Source organism: Leptomonas pyrrhocoris (genome assembly GCF_001293395.1).
Source record: "Leptomonas pyrrhocoris isolate H10 chromosome Unknown, whole genome shotgun sequence".
Taxonomy (NCBI): Eukaryota; Euglenozoa; class Kinetoplastea; order Trypanosomatida; family Trypanosomatidae; genus Leptomonas; species Leptomonas pyrrhocoris.
The window spans coordinates 467391-489792 of NW_015438377.1; the positions used below are offsets into that span (position 1 = coordinate 467391).

General features: G+C 61.2%; 6 protein-coding genes across 11 annotated transcripts; all 6 read left to right on the forward strand.

Moving 5' to 3' along the window:
* Positions 1-42: 42 nt before the first annotated feature.
* Positions 43-2807, forward strand: ABB37_07999 (hypothetical protein; the record flags this gene model as incomplete). Its single annotated transcript, XM_015806826.1, has 1 exon — positions 43-2807. Exon 1 carries the CDS (start codon positions 291-293, stop codon positions 2805-2807), a length of 2517 nt encoding a protein of 838 aa, XP_015654697.1. The 5' UTR covers positions 43-290.
* A 768-nt stretch (positions 2808-3575) lies between these two features.
* On the forward strand, positions 3576-5505 carry ABB37_08000 (hypothetical protein; the record flags this gene model as incomplete). Of its 4 annotated transcripts, none has more annotated exons than XM_015806827.1 (1): positions 3576-5505. In XM_015806827.1, exon 1 carries the CDS (start codon positions 4015-4017, stop codon positions 5503-5505), a length of 1491 nt encoding a protein of 496 aa, XP_015654698.1. In that variant the 5' UTR covers positions 3576-4014. The 4 variants fall into 4 exon arrangements, with proteins under 4 accessions (XP_015654698.1, XP_015654699.1, XP_015654700.1 ...); XM_015806828.1 differs by having other exon boundaries at positions 3613-5505; XM_015806829.1 differs by having other exon boundaries at positions 3619-5505.
* A 1002-nt stretch (positions 5506-6507) lies between these two features.
* ABB37_08001 (hypothetical protein) lies at positions 6508-10774 on the forward strand (the record flags this gene model as incomplete). Of its 2 annotated transcripts, none has more annotated exons than XM_015806831.1 (1): positions 6508-10774. In XM_015806831.1, exon 1 carries the CDS (start codon positions 6956-6958, stop codon positions 10772-10774), a length of 3819 nt encoding a protein of 1272 aa, XP_015654702.1. In that variant the 5' UTR covers positions 6508-6955. The 2 variants fall into 2 exon arrangements, with proteins under 2 accessions (XP_015654702.1, XP_015654703.1); XM_015806832.1 differs by having other exon boundaries at positions 6516-10774.
* A 501-nt stretch (positions 10775-11275) lies between these two features.
* ABB37_08002 (Histone H2B) lies at positions 11276-11691 on the forward strand (the record flags this gene model as incomplete). 2 transcript variants are annotated; one of them, XM_015806833.1, is made up of 1 exon in its annotated part: positions 11276-11691. In XM_015806833.1, exon 1 carries the CDS (start codon positions 11359-11361, stop codon positions 11689-11691), a length of 333 nt encoding a protein of 110 aa, XP_015654704.1. In that variant the 5' UTR covers positions 11276-11358. The 2 variants fall into 2 exon arrangements, with proteins under 2 accessions (XP_015654704.1, XP_015654705.1); XM_015806834.1 differs by having other exon boundaries at positions 11311-11691.
* An 893-nt stretch (positions 11692-12584) lies between these two features.
* ABB37_08003 (hypothetical protein) lies at positions 12585-17848 on the forward strand (the record flags this gene model as incomplete). Its single annotated transcript, XM_015806835.1, has 1 exon — positions 12585-17848. Exon 1 carries the CDS (start codon positions 13088-13090, stop codon positions 17846-17848), a length of 4761 nt encoding a protein of 1586 aa, XP_015654706.1. The 5' UTR covers positions 12585-13087.
* A 792-nt stretch (positions 17849-18640) lies between these two features.
* ABB37_08004 (hypothetical protein) lies at positions 18641-21885 on the forward strand (the record flags this gene model as incomplete). The annotated part of the gene is made up of 1 exon (XM_015806836.1): positions 18641-21885. The coding sequence occupies exon 1, from the start codon at positions 18856-18858 to the stop codon at positions 21883-21885; it is 3030 nt and encodes a 1009-aa protein (XP_015654707.1). The 5' UTR covers positions 18641-18855.
* Between the last annotated feature and the right edge of the window lie 517 nt (positions 21886-22402).

Consider the following 22402-nt stretch of genomic DNA (forward strand, 5'->3'; position numbering starts at 1 on the left):
CGTGTGCTGCACTTGACTGTCGGGGAACGAGCGCCGTACGGAAGTTCCAATTTGCGCTGCTCCTCTGCAACCGCAGGCAATCGAGTGAAGATTAAGCAAGGAATCACACGACTGCCTTCTCAGGGACTCCGTTCCACCTAATCCACTGCTCTTATATATATATATACAGAGACTATTTATACTACACTAAAAGACCTAACAAACCAGGCAAGTGATCGCAGCAAGCAGGCAAGAAGAAGGACTAAAGGAGCACTCGTCAACGACTTCAACGTGACGTTGTAAAACATAAGATGTCGCGGCGCACCTTCTTGGAAAACATGCTTCAGGAGGCGCGCAACTGGGACGCCTCGGACGTGGACAGTCCACGGCTTAGCAGCGGCCGCGATCCCACCAGCACCAATCGCGCCTCGCCGGGGGAGATGAGTGCGAAAGACTCGACGCACACGCCGAGGGACACAGTGCGGCGGCCCTCTTCTCGTGCTGCCGCCACTGTCACCGCCACAACACCATCAACGCTCTCCGCCGTGCGTAGCACCAACTCCCGCGTCACGTCCGACCCCCTGCCCTCCACCGCAGCCACCCGTGATGCTCCGCTGACAGACAACGCGCGGCGCACGGCACACCGGGCCGACTTCCCTGCGAATGCAGATGCAGCAGTGGCGGTGTCACGCTCCTCATCGCCGCCGCTGCACACGCCGCTGACGGTGGTGGAGCTGGAGGATGAAGATCACCCGGTCGGGACTTTAAAGTTGCTGACCAGGCGAACAAACGGCCACGCCCAGCTGAGTCTGCTCCCTGAAACCCTAGAGACGGATGGCGGCAACGAGCAGGCGCAAAGCGAGGGGACACCGGCGTCGTCGATGCCGCGCAGTGCTTCGGCGAACCACATCCAGCCGCAGCCGACGCAGCGCCGCTCCAGTCAATCGATGTCGACGGTGCCAGACGTGCTCGTCACCCCACGCGCACCAAACTATGGCCGCTTCTCCAACCCGCGCAACGGCAGCGGTCAGTCGAGCCAATCGGTCAGCGCTCTGACCCCCGTGGCAACGGTGGCACGCGGCCGCTGCGCCCGCCCAGGCGGTGACCACAGCGGGCGCAGCGACAGCATCAACCGCATGGAGGCGTCGCTGATCGCGCTGCAGGTGGAGCTGGCGACGGAGAAGCGAAACAACATTGAGGCAGAGCACCATATCATGACGTTGAACACGGAGGTGCGGAAGCTGCGTGCGGAGAACGCGCGGCTGTCGCGGGAGGTGGCCGAGTCCGCAGCAACACCAGTCGGTGGTCACCACAGGAAGGACGCGACGACGTCTGCTGCAGCGGCAGAGGCGGCAGCGGTCGCTTCAGCATCCGACCCTTCTATTCTTCTGCACGGCGACGCGGCGGTGGCGGCAAGGCGCATTGAGGCACTGGAGGCCCGGGTCGGGGAGTTCGCGCGCAACCTGGAAACGAAGCAGCGCGAGATCGACACCAAGGACGAGCGTATTCGCCTGCTGGAGCACAAACTGGCTGATCAGCTGCTCCTGCAGACCGGCGTGCACTATCTGACCATGCCCGCCGCCGCCGCCTCTTTCCCGACGCCAGCTGCCCAAACACCGCCGCCGCCGCAGCAGCAGCAAAGTCATCAACACAACGGCAATGCGAGTTTATCAGGGCACAACGTAAGTAACGCGACGGCCGCCGGCCTTCTCTCACGCCGGCCGTGGTACGCCGCGGCCCCAGACACCGCCCTGGCAGGCCCAAAGATCAGCACCATCCGCCACGTCCCGCTGGGCTGGCAGGCGCACCCAGCTGACGACGCCGCCGCCGCCACCAACAACGTGCGAGGTGCATCCGCGGTGCGGCGGCGCAGCCCTGTCGGCGCCCACGCCGGCGGTCCGTCCGATGACCTTCTGCAGCTCAGTCCAGTGCCACCACAGAACGAGAAGACGGAGGGGGAGGACCGCACTCGCACTCCGCCGCCCCCGACCGCCACCACCGCCGCCTCGTCCCCGGTGCCGGCTGACAAGAAGGAACTCGTGGCGGGCGAACGCGAAAAACGCAAAACCCCGGTGCGGCACCCCAGCGCACACCGCGAGCTCCCACTTCGACCGCAGAGCACCCGTCGTCGGCCGAGTGGGTCCTCGCGAGGCAGCATCAGTGCAACACCGATGGAGGGGGGACGGCGTGTGTCACGGCCGGAGCTGATGGGCGTACGGACAGACTCCATCGGCAGCGAGCCGCACAAAACCGCTGCTGCTGCGTCTCCTGCGGGTGTCGCGCGGATTCGGGAGGCCGGGTCGTCGCCGTCTGCAAGCGGGCGTCTCAGCGCACGTCGGCCCTCCGTCAGCCGCCGCTCGTCTTCCTTCTCGCAGTACGCGGCGCCGGAGGCGGACGGTTCACTGGGGAGAGACTCCGGCCGCAGGTCCGGCGGCGGCCACCCGGCGCACCTGAGCGTGTCCGGCAGCAGCGGTGTCGCCGCCAACTCCGCCGGCGCGGTTTACACAATGAATCAACGCGCGCTGTCGACGTACCGCTCCGCCCGGCCGCCGTCGGCGACGCGGTCGATGGCGCAGCAGAGCGTGCGCTCCAGTACCTCGACGCGGCAGCGCCCGCAGATCGCCTTCACCTCCGACGGGGAGACATCCACGATGAAGGGCACCACCACCACTGTCATGTTTCGCGCGCGCGACGGGCGGGCAGGGAGCAACCCGGCGGCCAGCGACGGCAGCCACGGCAGCACCACCGCTGCAGATCCTCAAGTGGCCGCGGCGACAGCTACGGGGCCGTCGAACTCCGCCGCAGACTCTTCCATCGCGGCGATTTAAAAGAGGAGCTCAGTGTGGCCATCGGCGCATCTCTTTTCTTTCTTCTCCTTTCGCTCTCTTCGTTGTGCTGACTGCGCTGTGGACTCGCGGGAAATCAAAAAAGTTCTTTCTCTTCGTTTACGTCTGAGTCGTTGCCCTGTGTTGCCTTAGATTCGCTTTCAATGGATTTCCATGTAGTCCGTTTCTCATTTTGTGTACATACTTCCCTGCATTCATGTTTTACTCCCTTTTCTCTTGTTGGATTTCTCTGGTCTGCTGCACGCTCCTTCTCGAGCTCTTCTCATTTTTCTTTTGCTTGTATGACGGCGGGTGCTGCTGGTTTGAATTCGAAATATATATATATATATTGATGTACAGGAGGACGATGCTGCGACCAGCTTTTTTCCCCCCTTCCGTCGACTGCGCCTCCACTGCCATTCATATTTTAGTGGTGTACGCGTTTTGGCTCGAATGAAGGGATACACGGGTGCCTTGGTTTTTTCTTCTTCTTGGGTGCTTCATTTGCTGCTGCAACATGGCAAGGGAAACGGGGAGCAAGAAGAGGTGGTGCTTCGTCGGCAGCGAAGGCGGCAGGTTCCGCCCGTCTCCGTAGAGCTCATCGGGTGGTGAGGGGAAAAGAAAAAAAAAGAAAACAAGAAGGCGGTACCGCATGCGTATGTGCCTGCGCCGTTGCGGCACCCCTGTCAACGCCGCTGCGCCACTCACCTTGATCCTCCTCTGCGAATCCGCTGCCATTCTCTCCTCTCTCTTTTATTGTTCATAACTTTGAGCGTGCTTCACCAACCGGCTACCTGCTCCCCTTGCGAGGTCGAGACCTCGTCAACGCCGTCCGCGTATTGGCTTAGTCGAGGAAGCACAGCGCGCCTCACATCAGGCTCTAGTCGCACATTGAATTTTTTTGGTTTGTTCTGAAAGCAAGCGTTTCACTGCTTCCGCCTGCGAGCATCGCTGACGTTGTTTGCGCCTGACGCCGTCTTGCTCTTCTCGGTTCGGGACCTCGCGAGTGCAGGCCCCCATCGTACTGCGTTCGTCACGCAGGCGCATACATCTTAAGTTTTGTGCACAGACATACACACGCCCACACACGCCCCTTCCCTAATAAAGCGAGCGCATTGCTGTGCAGTCTATCACGCTTTAACAGACATTGTTATTCTTTTTCCCCTTTTCGGTTCTTCTCGTTTCTTTCCTCCCTTTTTAAAGCAGCTCCATGGAGTCCCACAACTCCTCGTGGGGGACGAGCCCGGCGGCGGACAGCCCGACCACTGCTCACTCCTCCCGCGTTGCGAGGACGCACCCGCAAATCAAGATTGAGCCGAACTGTCTCGTCTTCCCCCCTCCACACTTCGGCCGCTGCGTTCAGAACGCGATCTCTCTGTATAACGTCTCGAAGAAGCCGTGTGTGTTCAAGATGCGGAGCCAAAACCCGGAGCGGTACGTCGCGAAGCCCCACGTCGCCGTGGTGGCCCCGGAGTCCGCCGCGCGCATCTTCGTGACGCTGCGGGACATGAACACGCTGGGCACGAAGAATTTGCCGGAGGACACGCACGACCGCTTCCGCATCTCCATCAAGCTCTACGACCCGTCCTCGGTGGACGCCTCCCTCTCAGCAAAGGAGCTGTGGAACGTGCTGCAGGAGCGCGGTGCCAGGGTGGACCACGAGCAGGATCTCGTCTCCTTCTTTACGAAGAGAGACACGCCGGTGGGCGGCCTCGTGACCTTCTTTCCACCCACCTACATCCCGGTGACACCGTCGCAGCACCAAAAGGGCGATGCCGCGGTAGCCGGAGTGGCGAGCGGGGCACCGACACCGCCGTCCGCGGGCGGCAACGCGGTGAACGGCGGAGACGCCGCGACCGCGAAGAAGAACGCATCGCCCCCTTCGTCGGCGACTGGGGCTGCGGCAAGGGCAGCGGCAGCGGCAGGGAGTAAGAAGACTCCTGTTGGTGCGGCTTCCGGAAAAGGTGAGGGGCGGGGTGGGGGCACCTCAGGGGAGGTAGGCAAAACAAAGCAGGGCGGAGGGGCTAACAAGATGCCAGCGCTGTGGGTTGGCATTGCCGTGGCGGCGATGGTGGTCGTGGCGCTGGCGGTAGTGGTCGGCGTCACACTGCGCGGACGCGGTCGCGGCGGTGGCAGCAACGGCCGGGATGCTGCTGCGCGGTCACGGAAGACGGATGCGGCTCTGAGCCATGAAGCGCAAGCACGCTTGCAGGAGGAGGCGGAAGAGGCCATCCGTGTTCACGCTGCGCAAGAAGCGGCGCGTCTTCGTGTCCAGCAAGAAGAAGCAGCTGCTGCGGAACAGGCGCGTGCGTGGCAGCAGGAGCAAGAGAAAGCTGCAGAGGCAGCGCGGGCGCAACGTGAACAGCAGGAAGCCGAGGTGCGTGCCCGAGAAGCAGCGGAGGCGGAGCAGGCTCGTTTACAACAGGAGGAGTTAGCCCAGGCGCAGGAGCAGCAGCGGCGACGAGAGGCAGAAGAGGCCCGTCTGGCCCAGGAAGCAGCAGAAGAAGCGGAACGTGTCCGTGTAGCTCAGGAAGCAGCAGCAGAAGAAGCGGCTCGCACACAGCAGCAGCAGCAGCAGCAGGATGCGGCACAGGCACAGCAGCAAGCAGAGGTTGGCGAAGCGGCTGATATGCACTATGAACAGGCGCAACAAGAGGAGCACGTCTCCGTGGAGACGCAGCGGGAGCCCGCGGAAGCGTAGCCTATTTTTTCCGTGCTCAATGAATGGGCTGAGTTGTAACGCTGACTTGTGGTAACGGTGCGAATGGCTTTTGTTTTCCCCTTTTCCCGATGGCAGGTCTCCTCCTTTTGCCCCGTGCATGTCTGTTTTGGGGCTTGTCTTGGCCGTCCGTGTCGTACACGAATGCAGCGGTCGCTGCAGGCCGAACTTGCCCGTGCGACATTTGCTGGTCTTATGTTTTTTTCTTTTGTCTCCTGTGTTTTATTTTCCCCTTCACTTGTAACTCCATGTTTTGACTGTATCGCTGCGTGTGCGTGTGTGTATGTGTGTGTGATGGATGGTGATGCTAGCTTGCGTAGCAGTGAACGTATTTACTCCTCTGATTTGATGAAGGGGCCGTCTTGGTGCCCCCTTCCTGTTTTTCTTCACTTTCTTGCTCGTTTTAGGCCGGCCGTTCGGAGTTGATTTTCATATTTATCTGGCCGTTGTGAACGTGTGGGATGCCACGGAAGAGCGAGGCGACTTGTCCGAAAAACGTATGAAGCGTACAATACACCAGAGGACGAGATATTCCTCAAGAGGAAGGAAGAAAGAGAAAGAACGAAAGAAAGCAGAGGTAAAGGGCCGAAGCTGCCAGCAACGGCAGGACGGGGGCAGTGTGCGCATCAGAGTTTGAAATTGACGCTGGAAGGACGCATGCTTCGGAAAGCGCATGTTTCCTCGGTGTATTCAGGTTTGTTTTTTCTTCTTTGCAACCTTGTCTTCGCCCTTTTGACTCCAGTCATCCTTTAAACGGCCGTAATGCAGAACAACAAAAGCGGCGCGGCGTGACACGGTGCGGCACTTCGCCTTTGAGATCGTTGCCTTCTTTCCCTGTCGGGCAATCACGGCGTCAGCGAGCTGGAAGGCACTCGGTGTGACGCCAGACCTTTCCTCTCCGCCGTTTTTGCTCTGTTTAGCTTTCTGATAGCGCATCGCTTCTCCTCTGTGCCACCCACTCTTCTTTTTTCTTCTCTCTCGTCAAGGTACATAGGCAGAGACGATGCTGGCCGGTGATTGTGAAGCAGGCGTTAGCTTTACAGTGGTCAACGGCGTTCGGCACGACGGCCTCACAGGTGAAAGAGGAGGACAACGACTGTTTTGGAAACTAGAGAGAGCGAGAGAGAGACGTGCCACTTCTTCTACCGCTGGGACGGCTGCCTTACTTCCTACGTGATCCATTCTGCTTGTGCATTCACCGACCTCACCTTTTTTTAATTTTGCTTTAGCGATTTAGCGTTATTGCAGGGTCCATTCGATTCCACTGCATGGAGTATCGCTGCTACATCGTTGGCGACGCCGTCGCCGAGCCGGGTGCGCTGCTCCGTCGGCTGCTCCATCAGCCCTTCCCCGAAGCCGACGAGCGCGCTTGCTGCAGCACTCCCTTCTCTTTACACGCAGCGAGGAGGCGAAGAGCACGAGCACGTACCCCATGGCGGTGTCGCTACCGAACTTGCAGGACGCGCGCGCGGCATCGCTGACCCTGCCGAACCCGTCGATGCCGTCGGTCGACATCGCCGTCCAATTTGCCGCCATCACCGACGCCCATGAGTTTGAGCGGGTGATGTTGCGCCACGACAAGCCGGCCAGCGCGAACCGAAGCTTCTCGCGCGGCCTGCGGCGCTCCTTTTCGTCCCCCGTCTCCTCCTATCAAGACTTCATCTCATCAGAGGTGTCGTTGCCGCTGAGCGACGCGCACGGCGTTGCCCTGCAGGCCCCACCGCACGCCATCGTACTCCTCTTCAACCCGTTCTCGACCTGCTCCTTCTCGAAGCTGCGTGTGGAGTGGGTGCACGTCGTGCGGTTCCTGCGGCAGCAGCGTCAGCAGCTGATGCACTCCACCACCCAGCACGAGCAGTCGCAGAAGCTGTCCACCGCAGCCGCCTTCCACGGGGCGGCGATGCCGTCCTCCCCCCTCCTGCCCGGCTACCCGGCGGAGTCGGTGGAGAGCTTCCCGGTGGTGCTGTTGGTGGCCACGCGGATGGAGCTGATGGGGGATGCGATGGAGGCGATGCCATCCATTCACGTGCCGTCGCTGCTCGACGTGACGGAGGTCGCGCAGGCGCTGCAGGCGCAGGCGTACGTGGAGGTCGGCACGAACTGGGACGAGTCAATAGACCTCCTTCGTGCGACTATTGCGCGGGCCTGCATGGGGGAGCTCGCCAACGCGCCGCTCGTCACCTACAACGCGGCCTACGGCGCACGACAGGCTTCCGTTGCCCGCGCGATAGAGGCGGTGCAGATGGACCCCTATGGGGAAGAGGAAGAAGGAGAGGGTGTTGCTGCTGCTGCTGCTGCTGCAACGGTGGGTGTTGGAGTCCCGCTGACCAACGCAGCGCCCTCCGCTTCGGTGAGGGAGGCCAAAGCGAGCAGCTCCATGGCGGCGCACGGAAACGGCGACGCGGGTGCTGCGCCGACACCGGACGCGGCAAACAGCGAGAAGGACGTCGAGGAAGCGGAGGAAGAAGAGCGAACCCCAACGAGGCCCCGTAATATGGGCGAGGAACACCACACCGGAGAGGACGTAGACAAGAAGGAGCAGAGGAGGAGGCTGAAAGGGGCGGACTCCTCCTTCAACTCCGCCTCCGCCTCCGCTTCCGCCTCTGTCCTCACGGCAGCCGGCACCACCGAACCGGACGAGCGACGGGAGCGCGTGGCGTCGGAGATGAACACGTCGGATGTCGGCACCCGATCAGCCGATCCTTCCAGTTTTGTGGAACAAGAGGAGAAGGAAGAGAACGCCTGTGGGGAAGGCGTCGGTGCAAAGCTGCCGAGCAGCACCGTACGAGAATCGATTGCTCCCGAGGCGTCGATGCCGGGTCGTCGACTGCGACGAGACCTTGCTACCTCTCTCGCGCTTCTCGTCGCACCGGACGCTGAAAAGGCCGGCGCGGATCGTGGCGGTGAGCCGCAGCAGGGAAAGCGCGAGCTTTCCTCCCCCCCCTCACCACCGCCACTCCTGTCTCAACTCAACCAACCTCAGGCGGCGCCCACCACCACCACCACCGCCACAGCAGCAGCTGCCGCAACGGATGTGGCTTCGTCGACGCCAGAAGAGGTGGAGGGACGCAAGGCTCGAGAGCACCACCGACGCACACGAGGAGCGTCGTCCTCGTCGAAGTGGACGTGGCGGCGGCACCCCCTCACCAGCCGCATCTTCTACGTCCACCGCGCAAGTGGAAAGTCGCAGTACGACTTCCCAGACGACTACGACGGACCGCCGCTAGTCACCGCTGTGGCAGCAGCATCCAATGCGGATGCAGCGATGCCGCAGAGGACGATGGAGGAAAGGGGAGCCAATGAACTAAAAGGCGGGGCGCATCACGAGGAGGAGGAGCAAGAGGAAAAGGAGGAGGACAGCCCTGCCGGCACCGGCGCAGAGGAGAAACAGGTAAACGAGGGGGACGAGGGGGCTGCAACTCCACCGGGCGTAGAGATGGAAAGCATGCGTGAGGACTTGGATCGCTGGCATCAGCGTCAGCAGCTGCAGCTGCGCCGCACCCAAGTCGCACGCCTCGAGCGTCAAGTCCATCAGCTGCGGCGCCAGTCGGTCCGGTTACACGCACAGTCGGAGGCCAACGCGGAACTGAAGCAGAAGGTGGCGACGCTGCGCAGTGAGCTGGACGACACAGAACAGGCCTTTTCCGCCGGCGTCGCTGAGCAGAATCAGAAATTGGCAACGGAGGTGCTGCACACCACGGTGGCCGTGGAGGAGCTGACAGCGCTGCTTCTCTCAAAGGGGGGCGGTGATGAGGCCAGGGCCGGCACTGGCAGTGCTGAGCAGCACGCTGTGGCCTACGGGGATGGCGGCGGTGGAAATGGCGGAGCGCAGGCCACACTGACCGGCGTGGCGAAGGACATCCAGCAGCTGGATGCGGACATGACACAAAATATGGAGAGCCTTCGACTGGCGTTGTCGCGGCGCGATGCTGAGGCAGACGCGTTAGAGCTACTGCGACGTCGCCGTGAGCGTGTGGCGCACCGCAAGCGCGAGGCGGAGGCAGAAATCACCGCGCTGCTTCAACAATCGGTAGAAATCGAAGAGGCACTGCTGCCGCTGCACGACGACCTCGACGCGGTGCAGGACGAAGTTCGCCTGCTACAGGATCGTGTGCGCCTTCTTGAGGAGGAGCAACGTGTGCAGGAGCAGCAGCGCCAACGGCGGTTGGGGGCGTACGTTGCACAGAAGCGCGCCACCGAGGAGCTAGTGAGACAGCTGGATCAGCTTCGACACGCACGTAGCGGTGCGCTGGAGGCCTACGAAGCATCACGGCGTTACGTGCGGCTGTCGAGCCGTGTCCGCCCTGCGGAGGTGCTGGAGGAGAACACGCGGCTGCGTCTTGGGCTGGAGTCCTCCACCGGCCGCTGTGCCGAGGCGCTGCTGCGAAATGCGGAGGCGGTGCATGCGCTGACGCTTCTGGCCGGCGAGGTGGCCGCTGCGGAAGAGCGCATCGTGGCCCAACAAACCGACCAACGGCGGCGTCTCGTGTGGGCCGGCGAAGAAGCGGAGGCGCATCGTGCGGCGGCGGTGCAGCTGCGGTACAACGCGCAGGAGAGCATCCGGCTCAACGATGATGCGGTTACTCTGTCGAGGTACTCGGACGACAGTCGCTCCTCTTCTTCCTATCATGATCATCATTATCAGGGCACACCGACAGAGTTGTTGGACGTCGCAGTGGAAGCGTGCGCGGAGGCCCTTGAGCAGTGGAAGCTGTTCGACAGGCGCGTTGCAGCTCCCCTGCTGGAGGGTGCGCAGAGCGTGGAGGCGGAGCTGCTGCTGCTCCTGCGCGGTGTGTCCGGTGCTCTTCACCGCGGCACGAACGACGTGAACTTGCCGCCCCCGATCGGTCGCAACGGACGCGAGCCACCGCTGTGTCATGCGTGGTTGCAATCAAAGATCGTCGACATTCGCCGTGATGCGGAGGGACGCTGTCGTGCGCCGCTGAGTGCTTTCATGCAGCACATCTCTGCGTTGAGGAAGGCTTTCGAAGTAGACCCCAACGTGGAGGGCGCGGGCCCCGCCCCTGCCTCGCCAGCCGTAGCGGCTGCAGATCGGACCGACACGAAGCCGTCCCATTCATTACGTGCTGCGCATTCTTCTTCCGCACCGTTGTCAACGGCGCAGGCGTCTGAGCATGCGTTGGCGTTGGAGCGTGGGCTGTGGTCCACGTGCGATTGTCTAGTGAGTCGTCTCCCTCGCCTGGATGACTCCTTTGTGTCGGCGTACCGCGCCATGCGCAAGGCGTGTTGAGCGCCTGCGATCTTGCACGCATCGATGTGAATTCCGTTTTCCCTTTGAGCCTTCATAGACGTTGTGCTGCTGCGTTCGTTTCCCTTTTCGATCTGCTTTCTGCCATCGCGTGTGCATCGACTTCCCCTCGCTGCACACACACACACGCTGTCGCTTTGAACGAGCTGAGACACAAGGGAGGGAGGATCGACCTTTCTGAAAAGGAAAACAAAAAGATTTACAGAAAGATATGCGCAGCACACACGTGAGGTGCAACGTCAACGCACGCCGCGCGCCCGGCATTTCCATCGTCTGCGTCCCCATCCGTTAACTACGGTTTGTTTTTGCTGGTCTTGACTTGCTGGCTTTCGAGCACGCTCCGTGGTGTGACCATAGGGAGCGCGCATCAACAGGGAAGGTGATGTACCTCATCTGTGCCTTCCACCACGTATCTCATCGTCCTCTCCCGCTTCCCTTTTTGCTGTTGTTGTTCCGGTGCGTTCTGAATCGACGTTTTCCCAAAGCCTTTCCGTGCTCTTCACACACCCACACGTGCAAGCAAGACTTTTTCATCTCCCCACTCAACCTCCTCACCAAGAACAACGATGGCCACTCCTCGCTCCGCTCCCCGCAAGGCCGGTGCCCGCAAGTCGCACCACAAGCCGAAGCGCACGTGGAACGTGTACGTCAGCCGCTCCCTCAAGGCGATCAACAGCCAGATGTCCATGTCGGGCCGCACGATGAAGATTGTGAACTCGTACGTGAACGACGTGCTGGAGCGCATCGCGACGGAGGCCGCGTCGATTGTGCGCGCGAACAAGAAGCGCACCCTGGGCGCTCGCGAGGTGCAGACGGCCGTGCGCATTGTGCTGCCGGCTGAGCTGGCGAAGCACGCCATGGCCGAGGGCACGAAGGCCGTGTCGAACTCGTCCCGTTAAAAGAAGAAAGCGGCTGTGCGAGTGACACGACTCCCTCATTCACCCTTTGCTCAAAGATGTCTGAAGATATATATTTGCTCATCTGTCTTTGAACGGTGATGCAGGAGGCGATCCTTCGTCTTCTTCTCCTGCACTATAGATTCTGTTATTGTCTTATTTCTCTCTTCTTTGATTTTTGTACTTTGTTCTTCGTTTACGTTTGCGGATCGATCCTCCCTCCCTCTAAGAGAAAGTCCCTCCCCGACACCCGTTGTGGCTGCGCCTTGCTGGGTGTGTGTGTGTGTGAGCGAGATGGCTATACATACATATATATGTGCGGTCTCGTGAAGGCGTTTCGCTTCGTGCGTGTGTGTGCGCGCAGGAGGCGGCGCCTTCTTCTCCCTCACCCCCTCCCTTTTTCGAAGGAGGTGGGGAGCCGACACGCTCATCCAGCAACGGAGTTGCCCACCCAGGGTGAAGGGGAAGAAGAAAGGAATACATACAAATATATAGATGCGCGAAGGAAAAAGAGGTGCTGTGTGGGCGACGCTCGCTGACATCAACGCAGAGAAGAACAATCGAAACCAATCGCGGCGGTAGAGGTGTCCGCTTCGCCGTGTGTGTTCTTCGCTTGTTGTTTCCTTTGCCGGTGTTTTGGCCCCTCGCTGGGAGAGAGGAAAGGAGAAGGTCTAGCTGCGGCGGCAACGCATATGCGGGGTGTGCTCCTCAATAAAAATAAATGCCGCAGCAACGTCAGCTCTCTTTTGTTGTGAAAGCTGCGTTTCTTTCTAAAGGAAACAGCTCTTAGAAAAAGGAAAAAGGTGCTCGCGGCGTCTACTCTCCTTTCAGTAACAACAACGAAGAGTGCACCTGCCTTTCTGACCTCTCTTGATTTTCATCCTTCTCCCTCTTTCAGTGCTCCCCACACCGCACGGTTCATATTGCCTTCTCCCGCGACACGCGGCGAGCCGCTAAAACCGACATCTGAAGCCAGCTTAGCCTTTTCTGTTTCTCATTGTGCGTACTTCCTCCTGTATTTATTTTTTAAGTACTATAGATCTCTGTTTTCGGTGCTCCATTGGCAAAAGGAGTGCCACGATAATATGAGCTCACCAGGCCGCGCCCCCTTCGTTGCTCCTCGATGGCTCCCGCACCGCGCCTGAACCAAAAACAGTTGTTGTGCTTCACTTTTCCGTTGCCGGGAAGGAGACTGCAGCGCTCTCCCGTTGCCGTTTCTGGATAATCCAAAAACTATACCATCTCCATTGCTTAAGTTAGAAGTTCTGTTTTTGTTTTCTGCAGTTTCCCCTCCGGCGTCGTCGCCCAGCGCTCTCTCTTCGCCGCTCTTGTCCGCTCGTTCTCGTCGAGGGGCCTGAACTGCAAAACTCGGGAAAAATAATAATAAGAAAAAATCCGAATGAAAAGCCACCACGTCACGGTGGAGCTGCTCGACGCGGTCGTGGTGCCCGTGGCTGCCCCTGCCCACGGCCCGGAGAGTCCTTCGCAAGCTGCAGGTGCGTCAGCGTTCCTCAGCACCACAGATGACAACGCCGCCAGCGTTCCGCCGCTGACGTCGACGGTGATGGCGGCGGCCAGCGTGGACACCCCGAGCAGCACCTTTGAGGCGGCGATCTGCACGGAGCTGCAGCGCCTCATCGATCACTGCGAGGAGGTCTGGGCCCACACCATGCGCTTAACTCGCGTGGCGGTGCGCAGCGTCGTGATGGACCAGAATTACGCCATCGCCGTCACCTGCGTAATGCTGCTCATCTCCTGCGTCCTCTATCCGCTCACACAGACGCTGCTTTGCACGGTGCTCTTCTTTGTCTTGTACGGCCTGTGCATGGGGCTCCAGGGCTACCACTTCTGGGCCCGCGTGACGGAGATGAAGTACCGCACCGCGTCCGTCACGTCGGAGGTGCTGACGCGGTGGTGGCATCGGGTGCACGAGATGCCGCTGCGGCAGTCGCAGACAGCCGAGGAGCGGCGACGCGTGTTTATCGAGTCGTTCGCGCAGCTGCCCGCGAAGGCGTTCCGCATGGTCGCCGTTGTCGACGAGCGCACGGACCGTTTGAAGCACATTCACAAGAGTTTAATGGTGAAGCGCTCCAAGCGACTGGATGAGGCGACGCTGAAGGTGCGGCCGTACATTGAGCCGGTGGGCATCTGCAAGTTGATAGACGTGATGCGCATCACGCTGGAGTCGGACGCGATTGTGCTGAAGCCGCTGACGGACCGGGCGCGGCCGCCACGCCTGCCTAACTTGATGCTGTCCAACGCAACTTTTATTGAAGACGAAGACACCACCGATGACAGCGATAACGAGCGTGAATCCCGCACGGCGCTCGGCGGTGGCAACACGATCTCCGTCTCCCATCACATGGAGTACTTTGTGCACCGCGTCTTCCTGCTGTTTTGGGGCCTTGCCATGCTGCTGACCGCCGGCGCGGGCGTTGTGTTCTACTTCACCGTCGCTGCGCCGCTCGGCGAGGGCGTCTTTCTCGATCCCGCCGTGGCACTGCTCGGCCTGCTCCCGCTGAACGCGATTGTGCTGAATCGATTTCTCATCTTCTACGCGAACGTGTATTTGGATAAGCTGTTCCATTACATGGTGTCGCGCCGCTCGTACGCGCTGGACGATCGGCTGCCGCGCTTCTCGTTCTGGCCCACCGTCGTCACGATGGCCCGCGTGGTGTTTCGCATGCCGCCGCCGAATGGCGGCCGCAACCCGCTCGTCTTCGCCACGTCGTTGGTTGACGTGTTCGGGATGGCCACGGTGGTGGCCATGTTGGACCAGACGGGCATCGTGACAGACATGGTGCCTCTGCCGCGGCAAATCCTGCTGCTGAAGCGCGACCCGAAGCAGGAGAGTTCCTCCAGCGAGGACAGCGACGTCGGCGCTGTTTCTGCGAGTGCTGCCGCTTCCTTCTCGCAGCGCAGCGAGCGCGAGGCCCGCGAGCGTCGTAGAGACATGCGGAAGCAAATCAAACGAAAGAAGTATCAGGAACAGCGCTTTGTGGAGCTGCGCCTCGCCCAGTCATCGCGGCAGGACTTGGCGGTCGAGTTCGCCGACGACGACAAGGCAGTGCAGAAGAGCTCGAACTACTTGAACCCGCTGTGTCTCGCTATACTGGTCCATGCTTTGGCCCGCGAGCCGACCCAGCTGGCGACGTGGACGGAGCCGTTCCGCTTTTGCGATCGCTCGCTGCGGTGGTCGCGTGCGCTGCACTGGATCCCGCGTGCGTGCGGCTTTCACGACAGCGTTGCCCGCAACTTTCTCGTGCTGGCCCGCATCTTCGTGATTCACACGAAGGCCGCCAGCGGCTACCGCGACACCTTTCCGGAGCAGGCGTGCTCGTATTTGGTGGAGGGCAGCGACGGCGCGTTGCACCTCTTCACGATGGGCACGCCCTACCTCGTGTGCCGGCACTCCTCGTCGCACTGGACCGGCGCCAGCGTGGAGGAGTTCGACGAGGGCGACAAGGCGGAGGTGTTGTACATGGGCAAGCATCAATGGGAGGAGGGGCAGAGCCTGGAGACGGTGGCGCTGTCCCATCGCATTCTACCAGAGCGGTACCGCCGCTACGTCGCGACGCTGCCGCGCAACCCGCACCGGTACAGCGAGTTCTTCTTCCGCAACGGCGCCGAGGTGAACGGGACGACCACGAAGGCGGCACGCGCCGGTCGGCGACGGCGGCGGGAGGCGTGGGCGGCGACGCGGGCATCGAAGGCTGCGGTGGCAGCGGAGCGTGCAGGCGGCGAGGGTGCAGAGGAGAGGGAGGAGGAGAGGAGGGAAGGCAGCAGCAGCGGCGGAGCGCACACGCGCACCACGAATCGCTTTCCCAGGCGGGCAGTGAGAAAGACGGCACGAGGGGAGATGGGGCAGCCGCCGAGAGAGTCATCGTCCGCCGTTGCATCAACGAGGATGGCGGATCACAGCGAGGAGGAGGGAGGGGAGGACGGACCGTTTGGGCGCACCTTTAAGGCGCGTGACCGGGCAGAGACGTTCATGTACACCAGCGACGCAGAGGAGCACAACAACGGCAGCGTGCGAAGGATGAGTAGCAGCCACCGACAAGGTGGAGAGGAGGAGATGAGAGAGGAGGATGACAGACGCCTTGACGGTTACACGGCGGGTCGGAAGAACGATGAAGAAGGAGAGGAGGACCAGTATGAGGAGAGCGAACTGGATCCTCACATGGCAGGCAGCAGCAGCAGCAGCTTGAACAAGTCTGGTGGTGGCAGCGGTAGCGGCAGTGGCACGAGCGGGGCATCGAGAAATCATCCGCGGCATGGTCGACGAAGCCGCCGTCGATGCCGCTCCGTGCCGCCGCCGCCGTCGCCGTGCACCACGCGCCCCCCCGCACTGAAGTCGCGTAGTCGTTCCCTCGGCGCGGTGCCCTCCGATGTGGTGGGCGACATCGAAGAGGACGACTGCCTCACCGCCAGCACGTTTATTCGCCTCATGGCCACCACCTCTCACACCTTTCTCGGCCTGGTCGGTTTGCAGGACTCGGTACGGCCGAATGTGCAGAGCACGATGGCGCTGCTCGATGGGGCTGGTGTTCGCTGCATGTACTTCTGTGCCGACAACGAGCGCCAGACGAAGAGCTTTGGCAGTCGTGTGGGCCTCGAGACCGATTGGAACTGCTGCATCTCGCTTAAGGAGGACGCCGTGGCACTCGACCCGCACAGCATCCGTGCGCAGCTGCCCTTCGGCATGAAGTCCATCCGCAAGCACATTCTGCACGTCGATGCTATTCCACTGCAGGTCAGCCTCTTCTCCCACGCCCTCGGTGTGTCGAAGCGGGCGATGCTGTCCGTGCTGCAGGACAACCATGAAGTCGTCGTGGCAGTCGGCTCCGTCTTCAGCCACAGCAACGTGCGCAGCTTTGTGCAGGCGGACCTGTCGATTGGTGTGCTGCCCACCCGCCGAGGACCCAACGCGGACAAGGACGCCACACTGAAGCACAGCCGCATTGTCGAGCCCTCCGACTTCGCCGTCGCGAACAGTCTCAACCGGGACATCCCCCTCTACCGAAACGTGGCGGAGCTGATTGGGTGCAGCTGCTCCCTGCGTGCCCCGCCGACGACGTCGATACTGCCTATTGTCGCGATGATGATCCGACAGGCCCGTCTGCGCCTCAGCGGCATCGGCAATGGCGTGGAGTTCGTTCTCCACGCAAATTTTTTCTTGGTCGTGGTGAACGTTGTCTTCCTCGTGGCCGGGGCACCGCTGCTGTTGACGCCGTCGGTGACCGTCTTTGAGCTCTACGTGCAGATCCCGATCTTGGCGACGTGCTGCACCTACACGGCCTTTGCTGGGATGGACCCGATGCGGGTGATGCCGTCGCGCCACAACCACTTTGTGCGCCGCGCCATCTTCCGCCACAGCGTGGTGGTGTGGTGCCTGCGGTACACGGCGTCGGCTGTGGCGCTGCTCGCCCTCGGCCTCACCGCCTCGACGCGCCTCTGCCACGCTCGTGTAGTGGATCTAATCAACTTGGATGACCAGGAGTGCGTGGGTGCGGCGCAAGGCTACGTCGCTCTCACGTTCAACTACTGGCTGATGGTGCACTGCTGGACGCACATCAGCCGGCACAACCCAATCTCCCCGACCTTCTCGCTGAAGCTCGCCCATGGGCGGCGCTCCACTTACCTGTTTAAGTCATTTCGATGGCTGTCCGCGAGCTTGGCTGTGTCGCTGCTGAGTGTGGTGGCCGTCGTCCTCGACACACCGATGGGCGTGCTGGGCAGGGCGTTCTTCCCCTCTGTTGCGCACTTCGTCGTTGCGCTGCTCTTCCCGTTGCTCATTCTCGCACTCGACTGGCCCATTAAGCGGTGGCGCGAGCGTCGCTTCACCAACATGCAAAAGTTCCGCAAGCTGTCCTACGGTACCCGACTCGGCATGCACTCCCCACGTGGGGACTACGAGCCGGAAGGCGTCACGTACAACACCACCGCCGCCACCAGCACCAACGCCGCGGGTCTCAGCACGGGTGGCAGCGGGTCGGGCGAGGACATCAGCGTGCCGGAGAATGCCAGCGTCATGACACGGGTGAGTGAGTGGTTCTACCGCTTTGCGAGCATGCGCGGGGGTAAGTTGGAGCTGAACTGTGTGTGCTGCGACCACATTGGCGGCAACTACGCCACGTACCACACCGTCGCAAACGTTTGAAGCACAACAACAGAAGCAATGAAGCGGCTCCACCAATTTGCCTGGCGTCGAAGCGGAGACGTTGCGGGGAGAAAAAAAGGGAAGAAAAGGCTCTCTTTTTATTCGTTTTTATCTTTATAAAATGGGGAAATGCTGTGACGGTCGTTCGATGCGTGGAGAGGGGAGGGGAAGGAAGGGGGAGGGAGGACGACGCTCCGTTGCGCGCATTTTCTTTCACACCTTCTCACATCTCCGGTTGTGTGAACGCCGAATCCGTTGTTTACTCGTAAAACACGAAAGCAGCTCGTATGCGCTAAAAGAAGAAGAAAAAGACAGTAATCGTAATCATACTCGGAGTGCGTCAAATCGAAGGCTAAGTGCGGACGATCATGCAGAGATGGGTCTTGTTTCCCTTTCTTTTCCTGTTTTTACAGCACCTACGACGATACTGATGACGCGCGAAGATGAGCGAAGAAAGAGGAAGCATACATATACACGCAAACACACAGCGGCGTTTGCTCTTCTCCGCCTAGCCTGCTTCTCGTCCGTGCGCTCGCGCCTTCGGATTGCGAGAATTACACACGTGCTGCATGTGCCGGATATCGGCTACTTACCTGTGGAGGCTCCACGCAGACAAAATGTATATATACCGTTTTCAAAAGCTCAAGCACATCGCGTCGTCGCTGCTGGGATCTCTCACGTGCCAGCTTTTACTTCTGCTGCAATCGCGTTCTTTTCTCTCTTTTCCTTCTTCTCCCTCCTCGGCTCCGGATGCTCATCTGCACTCCCCCCGTCCGGGTGTGCTTCGCATGCAGCCCAGGTGCTCTCAATACATACGGTTCCGGTGAGCGCCGCTTGAGGAACGGAAAGTGAGGCGCGATCTTTTCGAATACCGGTCTCCTACGCACACCGCGACTATCTTTTTTCTTTGTGTATGGAGGTGTCGTGTGCGGGTTCTCCCCACCATCAGCATCTGCCTGCTTCGCTGGTTCGTTAGCCATTCAACATTGAACACCACGAACACGGAGATGAGCGAGGTCGAGTTTCTGCTTGCGCTCCCGACGCCTGTGGAGGGCATCGAGCGGTACATCTCTCGCGACAACACGCTGGCCCTCTCGGTCGAGTCCGCCGCCGACCTCGCCCACCGCTACTACGCGGCAGTCCAGCAACACCTACGCAGCGCCGCGCCGCACGTGGAGGGGGACGTCATTCCCGCACTTGCCTTTGCGCTGCGCCTCTTCAACGCAGAAAACTTCAGCGGTGAGCTCACCCCAGCTGAGCGTACCCGCCACGCACACGTGTTACGTCACTTTGGCGGTGTGGTGGAGAAGGGCTACGTAGGTCCGGAGGAGGAGGAGGAGAGCAGTGAGGCGCAGCGGAAGAACGGAAATGAGAACGAAGAAGAGGAGGAGGAGGGAGCAGCGGCGGCTGCAAGGGCGAAGACGACGCAGACAGGCACCAGCGTCTCTGCGAAGACGTCTGCGGCGGCACGCGAGAAGCTGCAGGATTTGTTTCTGCAGCGTCTGTTGACGACCGACGGCGAGATGCCTGTATCGGTGATGCGTCTGCCTGGTCTGCTGCTGTGCATCCTGGGCATCGCCAAGGCCGAGGTCGAGGCGGGCGTTCCACTGATCCCCTTCACATCGCTGTGGCGCCTCCGTTCTCTCTTTCGCCATCAACTCTGCCTGTCGCACCGCTCCAACACGATCTTCGTAGCCCTTGCCGACTGCGTGGACGCCATCTTGCGCCTTCCTACCGAGGAGCAGACGGTGGAGGCGCTGCTCGAAGTGGGTCACGTCCAGGGCTACTACCACCGCCGTGATCTCGCCAAGGAGAGCTTCGACGCCGCGCGGCGCATCAGCGGACTGACGCTGGAGGAGACGTCGATGATGGGCGTACGCACTCGGTGGCAGCAGCATCAGCAGGTGCAAATGGTGCTGGATGCGAAGAGCAGCCGGCCGGTGCCGCCGGCGTCGACACAGGAGGAGCAGCCGAAGACGGTGATGTCAGAAAAGGACGGGCACGATTTGCTTGATCGCCCGCGGGAATCACCCGAGACCGCCACCTCGTCGCTTTCGCCGCTGCACCCGGAGGACAAAGCGATCCTGCTGGCGCTCTGCATGGACATCCGCAACAACAATCCCGACTACGGCTTCACGCACCACCACATGATGATCTACATTGAGCGCCTGTTGGCGGATCCGGCCCCCTCGCCTTTCGTGCTGCGCTGCCAGACGCTGCTCATGCGGGCCCGACTGGAGGCCCATCGTAACCGAGTGCAGGAGCGCGCCTTCATGCAGCTGACAGAGCTGTTGGACCAGTACTCTGCGCGCCGCGATCCCCTGCACGAGACCTTCGCGCGCACGAACAGTCCCTACTTCTACAGCGTCGCCTTCCCGCCTATCTGGGCACTGAAGCGCGAGTACGCCGACTTCTGCTTCGACGCGACCCTCTTCAAGACCGCCCTGGACGTGTACGAGCAGATACTGGACTGGGAGAAGATCATGGAGTGCTGCGGGAAACTCGATAAGCGGCGCCGTGCGGAGAGTCTGGCGCGGGAGCTGCTGGAGAAGGATCCACAGAACCCGATGCTGTGGGTCGCGCTTGGTGAGGCGACGCACAACGACGCGCATCTGTGGAAAGCCTGGGAGCTGTGCGGCCATAAGATGGCGGCCCCGATGCGAGCCCTCGCCCGCCTGGCGCTGGCGCGCGAGCACTTCGATAAGGTCGTCGAGTACTTTGACGAGGCGGTCCGCGTGAACCCGGTCTTTGGTGGCGACTGGTTCACCCTGGGCTACGCCTCACTGCGGCTGAAGAACTTCCAGCGCGGCGGGGAGGCCTTCACGCGGGTCTGTCAGATTGACCCGGGCGACGCCTTCGGGTGGAACAACCTCGCCTCCATCATGCTGCGTGAGCGGAAGCTGCGCCCCGCCTTCAACGCGATGAGCCAGGCCATCCGCAACAACCGCCGCGACTGGAGGATGTGGCAGAACTACTTCCGAATCGGGTGCGAGCTGAAGGAGGTGGCGGAGACGACGAATGCGCTGCGCATCGCGCTCGACATCGCGCAGCGCCACATCCAACTCGAGCGCGGCACGCTGGAGCTCTTCGTGGACAACACGATCGCGTACTTAAGGGGTGAGATCGACGGCACCTCTGCGGATGCCGTGGAGGTGGATGGCGCGAAGGCTGACGCGCTCGTGTACCGCAGCCTGGGCGTTTTGCCGTCTGAGGAGGACATCCACCACGTCCCCGTAGCGCAGTCCATCGCCGCGGCAGTCGCCGACGGCGAGGGAGAGGGCGGGGAGGAGGAAGAGGGAGCAGAGGACTGGGCTGGTCTGGTGCCCTTTGGGGCGGAGGTGGCGCTGCCGGACTCCGCCGCCTGGGGCAGTCGCAGTGCCCACGACACGGCCGAGCACGCCGCCCTTTTAGAGGGCATCCGTCGCCGTCACGCAGACCGCGTGCGGGCCCTCTTCGCCACCATCCTCGCGCTCTTCGTGAGCGACCCCGACATCTACGCGTGCGCGGCAAAGCTCTTCCGTTTTATGGATGGCCCGATGGAGTCCCTCCGCTACCACCAGAAGGAATTGCGTGCCTGTCAACAGAAGGATCAGTGGTCGAGGGAGGACGCCCTCTTCACCCGCACCGTCGAGGCGCTCGAGGGGATGTCGCAGGACCTATTCGATGCTTCTGTGGCGGCGCAGGAGGGAGACGCGGCGCATGTGCCGTTTACGCAGGCGGCGACCGCTCTTCCCCCCACCACGCCACCACCAGCTCCTGCTGCGGATCAGCAAGATAGCGGTGCTGGTGCTGCTGCAGCGGCTTCCGCTGTTGCACCTGCTGGTGCGGTGGGTGCGACGTCGGTGCCGACACCGTTGAGGGGCGAGGCCCTCCAACAGGCCATCGTGGACGGTTTCAAGGAGTTGCAGACGAACATCAAAGGCGCCTTGGACGCGGCGGAGGAGCACATGGCGGGACACGCGAGCTACCAACGGCTGCGTGAGCTCGCGGCGCGTGTGCGGTGCGGTGTACAGGAGGCGAAGGCAGCCTTCGTATAGTGAGACGGAGAGAAAAATGCGGTCCATTTCCCCCACTGCCGCCTTCTCGTTTGCTCCGCCGTGAACCGCCATCACCTGCGCTTCCTCGTCATCACTCCGTACGTCGGCTGCGGCGAGAGCGCCATCGCACAGCACCTCCCCCTTCTGTTTTTGAACTATTATTATTATTACTATTCCATCACCTCATGAACTGCACCTTTTAATGGCTGTTGTGATGATACCGCGACTAACTAACAACGCGCGCTGGGCAATAAACTCTGCGCGCTCTGCATAAAAATGTATAAAAGGAAATAAGATGGCCCGACACTCGCACAGAGGACGGCTTCTGAAGAAATAGGAGAAGACGCTGGAAAAGGTGCGGTGCAGAGGTCGCTGAGTTGGGCGTTGGTGAATGCTGTTTTGCCAATCAGACACGAGACAAGCCCATGAGCCTGTGCAACCTGCATCCAGCAGAGCGTGTGCTTCAACGTTGATACCTGCAGAGTTTATGCTACTCTTCTCTTGAAGTGCTTCTGCC